The sequence below is a fragment of the Tyto alba genome, unplaced genomic scaffold, assembly GCF_018691265.1.
Source record: "Tyto alba isolate M040663 unplaced genomic scaffold, T.alba_DEE_v4.0 Super-Scaffold_40, whole genome shotgun sequence".
Lineage (NCBI taxonomy): Eukaryota > Metazoa > Chordata > Aves > Strigiformes > Tytonidae > Tyto > Tyto alba.
The window spans coordinates 47,857,032-47,865,448 of NW_024881316.1; the positions used below are offsets into that span (position 1 = coordinate 47,857,032).

General features: G+C 41.8%; 2 protein-coding genes across 2 annotated transcripts in view; both read left to right on the forward strand.

Moving 5' to 3' along the window:
• The window catches only part of RP1L1 (RP1 like 1), a gene marked incomplete at its 3' end in the record, with an annotated part of 42,615 nt that extends 37,694 nt beyond the window's left edge, over positions 1-4,921 (forward strand). Inside the window, exon 5 of the mRNA XM_032993861.2 lies at positions 99-4,921. Within this exon, the coding sequence (XP_032849752.2) occupies positions 99-4,921 (4,823 nt within the window). The remainder of the gene's footprint in view (positions 1-98) is intronic.
• Positions 4,922-5,188: 267 nt separating this feature from the next.
• On the forward strand, positions 5,189-6,944 carry LOC122154525 (cilia- and flagella-associated protein 251-like; the record flags this gene model as incomplete). Its single annotated transcript, XM_042803461.1, has 2 exons — positions 5,189-5,458; positions 5,507-6,944. Coding segments are annotated over 2 exons (1,197 nt in total), but the record flags the coding sequence as incomplete, so codon positions are not given.
• Between the last annotated feature and the right edge of the window lie 1,473 nt (positions 6,945-8,417).

An 8,417-nucleotide genomic window follows, 5' to 3' on the forward strand; every position in this document is an offset into this window, starting at 1 on the left:
TTGAGTAGTTTGAGGTTTTGATCTATGTGTTTTGTGTCATCTTTATATACATAAGTTAACATTTTTCTCCATCTTTCTTTAATTATTTCAAACTCCAGTGAGCTTTGGGTTGAAAGCCAAGAAAAGTGTTATCCATCCTCGGTCAGCATCAAGCAATAGGTCAATGAGATTTTCTTTATCATCAGAAAAGTCATATCCTAATGGTCTCATTACCTCACCAGATAATGGTGCACCTTTCTCAAACAGTTTCTCACATCCGAAACCTGGAGACCTCGTCCATTCCTTGGTCAGTGACGACATAGAAAAACGGGTACATGTGAACAAGGATGGTAGCCTGTCTGTTGAGATGAAAGTCCGCTTCCGCTTGTTAAATGATGAGACTTTGCAGTGGTCCACCCAGATCAAAAAGTCCAATCTGATGAACCAGATGCCTTGTGAAGAGTCAGGTGTAGAGGAGGACAGTGGAGTAAACCCCATACAGAAAATGAACCCAGAAGCCAGCTCAGAGGCAGATGATTCATTATATCCATGTGATATTGATTCTTACATGTCAAAATTTGAGGAATCAGAATGTGATGAGTTTCACTGTCATAGCTGCGGAAAGAAACACCAGGATTATGACATTTGGAAAAACCCCATGCACACATCCCAGAGGGAAGAGCCCAGTGTACGGAGTACCTGGCACACACGGTCATCATGCTCCAGCACGTCTTCCCGGAGGAGAGTAGTCCACAAAAAAATGGCTTCTGTGGATAGTCTCCAGACCACATCCAGTGAGGAATACTCTGAGCACATTGTGCAAGAGTCATCCTACTCAGAGACTATACAGAACAGAGTGTCATATAGATCCATTAAAAAGTGTACGTGTCGAAGTGATTTGTCTACAGGTGCTTCCAATGGAGACGACCAGCAAGAATACACTCGGACAAGCACAAGCAATAGTCGGAGACCTTCATCCTTTGGTTTAATGTCACATTCAAGCTGTGAAAACAACGTGGATACTCGAGGTGGCCCTGAAGACCACGAGGCCAGCAAAACCAATTCGCAAAATGAAGATGAAAATTGTTTTGAAGTTTCCTCTGTGAAGTGCTTAAAGGATGATATAGAAGAGATTGAAAGCAACAGAGTTGCGAGTGTCATGTCAAGGTCATCTCTGCATTCCAGACAGAGCAAGAAGAATGTTTGTAAGGAAACAAGTAACGTGGGTAGGAGCATGTCCTCCTCAAGCCTTCAGAAGGCAAATCAAGAAGATAACACTAGGTGCTCCACTACTGCCAACAGTTTGCACAGCAAGTCTAGTAACTGGAACACACCAAGAGCAAAGAGTGAACGGGATGACCACTCTGAAGGCAATGTGGTGGTCTCCTCCTTCTCCAATGACTCCTGCCCTAAGAAAGAGACTGAAGAAGTTGAAGCAGAACAAGAAAAAAATGAAATCAATGAAGTCAGCTCTGTGTCAACAAAAACAAAGCCCAGCCAATCAATTAGAGATGAGAGCATTGAAGGTGAAAGATGTTCTACACAAGAAATCATCTATTCCAGAGCTAGTGACAGGAACAGCAAGAGAAGTGACAGTGATGAGGTCATTCAGTGCAATGCCTCTTGCTCTTCCAGAGGATCCAAAAAGAGCAAGCACAGCCTTATTCATTTGGATGCACAATCCGAAATGTCTGTGTCATCACTTGAATCCACTCCAAATAAAAAGAATTCCTTGCAGAGAGATGATCTGAGATTGTGCAACAAAGTATCTAATTACTCCAAAAGCTCATGTGAAATCAAGAAAAAATCAAGCGGAGACCCCGTATCTCATAACTCAGGATCTTTTCACTCGAACATTTCATCTACTAATGAAACAGAGGCAGTTGCAGGTTTTACTGATGAGAAAAGCTTGAAAAGTGCCACCAATGGCTACAGTGAATCTTCAAAAGGCTCAAAGAAGAGAAGCCATAGAGAAGAAAATAGCAAGCCATCATCCATCTGCTCAAGTATTTCAAACCTTAATGGAAAAGTCGGAGAGGTTCATTCCAAGATTAATTCAGAGGCCCCTTCTTCAAGACAAGGAAGTGTCAGTGAGAGTATATGTTCAAAAGGTGACCACTCAACAGAGACTCAGATTAGGAACGGAAATCCTGCAAGTGTCTCTTCAAGAGACTCTTCAAAGTCAGAAGTAAAAGATAAATGTTTGTTGACACACATATCCCAGGAAATTCATGATAGGTGTTCACAATCAAACATATCTCAATCTTCAAAATCAAGGCAGATAAAAGCTAGAAATAATCATACGAAGATGTCAAACTCCAGTCAAGCATCACTGTCTGAGACTTTGTCAGTACATAGTATGCATTGCCCTGCCCCACCAAAAGAGAAGCCAAAGAGCAAAAAGATACGCTCAACAATGTTGAAGAATTCCTCCATTAGCAACATAGGTACTGAGTCGGTGCTGACCATGGGAAAAGAGCAGAAAGAAATTATACATTCCTCCCCAGCAACTTCCTATGGGTCTAAATCAGCTGCAACTGAAATAAATGATCAGAAGAATAAAGAAATCGATGATTCTTGCAACAGAAAAGTGAATGAACAGTTAGAAGGCACCGGCATGCAGGAGGAAGGGAATGATTTAATTCCATCTGTTCTACCAAACACAACTCCAGAAGAAGTTGTGCAAGAATGGCTAAGTAAAATCCCTTCAGAAGTATTGCTTATGAAATATGAAATGGAGAATGATATAGAAGAGGAATGTATAAAGGCAACCACTGAGGTATCATACTGTACAAATGCTGAGGAAATCTCAGAGGATGAAAAAGTTGAGAAAAAGAATGTGAAGGAGGCTAAGAATGAGTCAAAGTTTGAAGTAGGAGAAGAGACAGCAGAAGGCAGTGATATTAATGAAAAGCCTGAAGAATGCGTGAATCAGGAACAAATCTCTGAGGTTGTGTCCAAAGCTGCCAAAGCTGACCAGGCAGAATGCAGCCAGTCAGTTACATCCAGCCAAAATAACAGCAGAGACCTGCCAACCTCTGTCCAGACTTCTGTCCAGATCATGAAGGCCTTGCTCAGTTCAAAACATGAAACAAAATTTGACCGATCAAACAGTTTGCCTGAAGTGTCCCCCACTATGGGGAGAAAACTGAGTAACTCTGCCAACATTTTGATTACTTGTCTTGCTGGTATCCAACTCCTTGATGAAGACTCTGGAGATCCATCGGGTAAATCAAAACATTTGAGTAAACCAAAGTATATGAAGCTACTAAATATTTTTCAAGACCTGTGGTTTGGATGCACAGCTGAAAAAAGTGGTCCAAATTCAGGACAAGAGGCGAGTGAGCAGGCAAAAACAGCCTCTGGCTTTAAAGTCCCCAAATCTGTAGATTATGGCTTCACTCCCATGTCATCCTCTGGGGTTGATGTTAGCAGTGGTTCTGGTGGCTCGGGAGAAGAAAGTACAGCTTGTGCCAGAGACTGCACTTTAATGGCACAGGAACTTACTGAATTCAAATCATCTGGACAAGTGGAAAATGTAGAGACTGTGACTGAAATGACTGAGGCTGAGGAGCAAAGTAAAAAGAAAGGGAAGTCATCCCGACCTTTGAGAGCCTGCTCAAAATCAAAAGGTGAGAAAAAAACACAGTCTACTAGAGAGGACTCTCTAAATCATGAGGCAGAAGAGAATAAGGACGCTGAGTGCAGTAACTGTGAAAATGGTCAGAATGAAGGGGAAACAAACGAAAACAACGAAAACAGCAAACTAACTGAAAATAGAGAACAAGAAGAAATTGAAGCCATGAATGAAGAACTCCCAGAAGAAAATCTTGAAGGGGAAGCTGGTCAGTTAACCACTACTGATGATGCAAACATCAATAATGCTGATCGTGGGACAGAACTGAAAGCTGATTTGGAAGAGCAGCTTGAAAAAGAGTCTCCAAATGACCCAGAGCCAAAAGCTGATGCAGCCACCTGTGTGGGCACATCCCTTGTCCAGCAAAACTCAACAGATCCAGACCCAGTCTGGGTCCTGAGACTGCTCAAGAAAATCGAGAAGGAGTTCATGGCTCACTATGTGAATGCCATGAATGAGTTCAAAGTCAGGTGGAACCTGCAGAACAACCAGCAGATGGATGAAATGATACTGGAGCTAAAGGAGGAAGTGAGTAAAAGGATACAAAAAAGCATAGAGAAGGAACTGAGGAAGATTAAAACCATGACAAGGAAGAAGACACCAAGGCCTCCGGATGAACCACTCAAGCGTGAGCCAACACTTCAAACTGAGCAGAGGAGACAGCGATTGCAAACTATGCATAAAAGATCACTCTTTAGTGACAAGAGTGGAAGCCATACTAGGCTAGAGGACACATTAGACTTATCATTTGATGTAGATGAAGATATAGTATTTAGTGCAGCTTTTGAGGCCAGTATTGATGCACAAACAAGTGAGGACGAATACTGCCCATGTGACTCTTGTGTGAGGAAAAAAAGAGCTTCAAAGCCCACAAGAAACCCAGTGGTGTCCAACAACGCCCCAGTCATGAAAGCATTTGATTTACAGCAAATCCTGAAGTTTCAGAAAAATAATGAGGAAGCCTGTGTCTCTGAAGCAGTCCAGGACATCAGAAAAATTCCCAGAAGTTCCATGGTGGAAGCTGCAGAAAACGGCAATCCAAATGAGGATGACGGTGAACTCCAGACAAGTGAAATGAAAGTGGATGACAATGAAGAAAATGAGCCAGAATTAAATGAAGTGGGCAGCTCAACATTGAATGGAGATGGAGAAGGACCTGAAATATCAGAAAGTCAAAACTGTGAAATGGAGGATGAGGTTAAAGATGAAGAAACCAAAGAAGAAGGAAAGGAAGAAGGAGAAGAAGTAGGGGAAGAAGCAAAAGAGAGAGAAGAAGAGGAAGCAAAAGAGGAGGAGGAAGAGAAAGAGGAAGAAGAAATAATGAAGGCAGAAGAGCAGGAAACAAAAGAGGAGGGACAAACAAAAGAGAAAGAAGATAAAGAAGAAGATGAAGAGGAAGTAGCAGAGAAAACAAAGGAAGAAGAGGAAACAAATGAGGATGAAGAGAAGGAGGAGAAGGAAGAGGGAATGAAGGAGGATGAGGAAGAAAGAAAAGAGGAGGAGGAGGAGGGAGAAACAAAAGAGAAAGAGGAGGAAGTGAATGAGAAGGAAGAAGAAACAAAAGAGGAAGGGGAAGACATGAAAGAGGAGGTGGAAGTAAAAGAGGAGGAACAGGAAGTGAATGAGGAAGAGGAAGGAACAAAAGAGGAGGAGGACGAATTGAAGGAGGAGGAAGAAATAAAAGAAGAGGAGGATGAATTGGAGGAGGAGGATGAAGAAACAAAAGAAGAAGTGGAAGACATAAAAGAGGAGGCAGAAGGAACAAAAAATGAGGAGGAAGTCATGAAAGAGGAGGAAAAAACAGAAGAAGAGGAGAAAGTGCAAGAAGAGGAAGAAGTAACAAAGGAGGATGAGGAAGCAGAAGAAGATGAGGAAGAAACAAAACAAGAGGAGCGGGAAGTGGAAGAAGAGGAAGAATGCCCAAAAGAGGAGGAAGAAACAGAGAAAGAAAAAGAGGGAGTAGAAGAGGATGAAGAAACAAAGGAAGAGGAGGAGGAAGCAAACAGGGAAGAGGAAGAACAAGAAGTGGAAACCCAAAATGCAGAGCAAGAGGTTGAAAAGAAGTCCAAAGCTGAAGATGAAGCTGAAAATGAAGCTGAAGAAGCAAAGGAGCCAGAGGATGAGGACATTGGGTTTGACGATGAGAAAGAAACATCTGAATGCAGAGGGGATGCTGATGGGTCTCGAACTGACAACAACCCTGAAGGAGATGACGCTGAAGGAAGTGAAAAAGCTGAGCAGGATGAAGCTGAAGCAGTGCAAGATGCAAATCCAGATCCAGAAGATGAGGCGTGTTCAGCTGAGGAGGAAAACAACAGTAAAGGAGATGACAGATGTGATGAGAAACCTATCAGTGATGACCCTGATAAGGCACATGAAAAACATGAAGACAAAGGCAACAGCGAGGATTCTGAGACAGACTCAGAGGCCAAAGGCAAAAGACCCATCAAAATGCTAGAGACTCCGAACAAAGATGATGCCTTTTCTTGTTATTCTTCTGTAGGCAACTTGTCACAGCAATCCCAGAAGGGGTCTGAAGATGAAGGTGAAGGGGAATGTAAAGACGACAACCTCATCAGCAACCATTCCAATGGAGAGGTTAAAAGTAATGAGAGCAGCAAACCCTCAGTGATGTATCCTGACAGTGAGGAGGAAGAAGAGGATAAAGCATCTTCATGTACTGACCCCCTAGGAAATGAGGACCAGGCAGATGCTGAAGGTGCAGATCCAAAGGAGGTTGAACATACTGATGAAGTTCAGGCTTCTAAAAAGAAAGAAGCCTCTGATGAGATTGACCAGGAAGACCTGGACTTCTAGAACTGCTTATTAAAAACTGCTTTTTAACTTCTTCCTTTCTTTCTTTTTTTAAAGTATATTTTCATTATAAATTACAGTATCTCCAGTGAGTTGAGCCATCATAACTGGCTTTTCTTCTGAGTTAAGTGCGGTAAACTTGATCTTGAATCTTGTAACGTTGCAATTACTTGCCCTCATTTCTAGAGGGCTAGTAAACCCCTTAAGAACTGGTGGTTTCATTAGAAAAGTGGTTTGGGGAAAGGGAAGGCTGTTTTGTTTGTGATACCTTCTTGTTCCCGCTCTTTAAGCCATGCTGTTTGCTGCTTGAGTCATCTGTGGCTCTGCTGGGCATCATCTCTAGTGAATTCAGGATGCCTTTCATCTGTTGCATGCCATTTTCCTGGAAAGATTGCCAATCCACAGAAACATGACAAAATCTGGATTCATTGCCAAAGTCTAGTCACAGCCCACAGCGATGTACATTCATTTCCCCCATACCTACCCTACCCTACCCTACCCTACCCTACCCTACCCTACCCTACCCTACCCTACCCTACCCTACCCTACCCTACCCTACCCTACCCTACCCTACCCTACCCTACCCTACCCTTCCCTACCTTCTCTGTACCCAGTAAAAGGGTCTGGGATATCAAAGTCTTTCACCACTTTCCTTATTTTTTATAGTAGAGGTTGAGCTCATTCCTCACTTCACTGTAAATCCTCAGCACCAACAAAGGTCATTCCAGGAGTCTCTTCTCTTCCAGACCACCCATATCTTTGTAATGTGCTCATCACTGTAGTATGTAATCATGTAGTTGTAGATAAAAACGTGAATTAATTCACCTGTCAGGTATCTGAGAAGTGGTGGAGTGCAATATTGACCAAATCAGAAATGAGTCAAGTTCAATTCCTTGTGATTACCTTTACTATGCCAATGATGGTATCCAAGCACTTTACAATCATGTGGGATCCCTCAGAAAATTTTGTACGACGCCCTATTCTGAAGCTAACAGGATTTGCAATTGCTCAGTGCCTCATCCTTGCAGACAACCAGTAAAATTTAAACTAATTTTACCTTTAACATGGAAAAAGTTTAGGCATTTTTGCTGCAGCAGACAGCTGGAAGAGTCTCAAGCATTTACTGGAGAGGTTGGACTTGACAAACCATGATAGAACTGCAAACTTCATTTAACAGCTGGTTTCTACCAGATTATATATATATATATATATATATATATTTTTTTTTTCCTTGGGGCAATATATACATTTCTGAATAAATGCCTAACTAACGCTAGGAGAAGTTTGACCATACCTCAGCTGCATACATGTGTATACCTCTTTGGGAAACAGTCCATTTTATCAATAACTTGCAGGGACAATAAAACAGCAAAAAACTAAGAGAGTGAAAACAAAATGCCTTAAATTGTATGGTGAAAAAATATGTATGTAGTATTGTGTCAGGTTTGTGAAAGTGCATGTAGACATGTTGAAATAAGCAATATTCAAAATCAAATAATTAATATTGTTATCATTTTAAGAATTAGTTTCTTAAACTCATAGCCAACCAAATGATTTCCAGAGATAAGATTCATTTCACTTCAGTTAAGAACTGAGTTCAGTTCCAGAGGTGCATACTTAATTTTAGGTGTCTGAGAAATAAGAGCCTATGTGGAGTAGTCAGTGGAGAGCTAGATCTCAGCTGAGCTGTCCTCACAAAGGCTTATAGTGCATACTGACATCCTCCAGGGAATCCAAGACACCTACACTACCATCAAGACAGAGAAGTTAAGACCTGGACCTTCCTAAAAATAAAGGCAATCGTATCTGTTATCCTCATATGGATGTCTTGGACTTCCTAGGACATCTCACGTGGAACTACATCTCTAGATGTAACTCAGCTGGACCCTGACTGTCTCAAAGTTTGGTAATTTGTCTCATCTGGTAGCCTCCGTTCCATATTTTTTCTGTAGAGATTTCCATATCTAAGATTACTAGCTTTCAGACA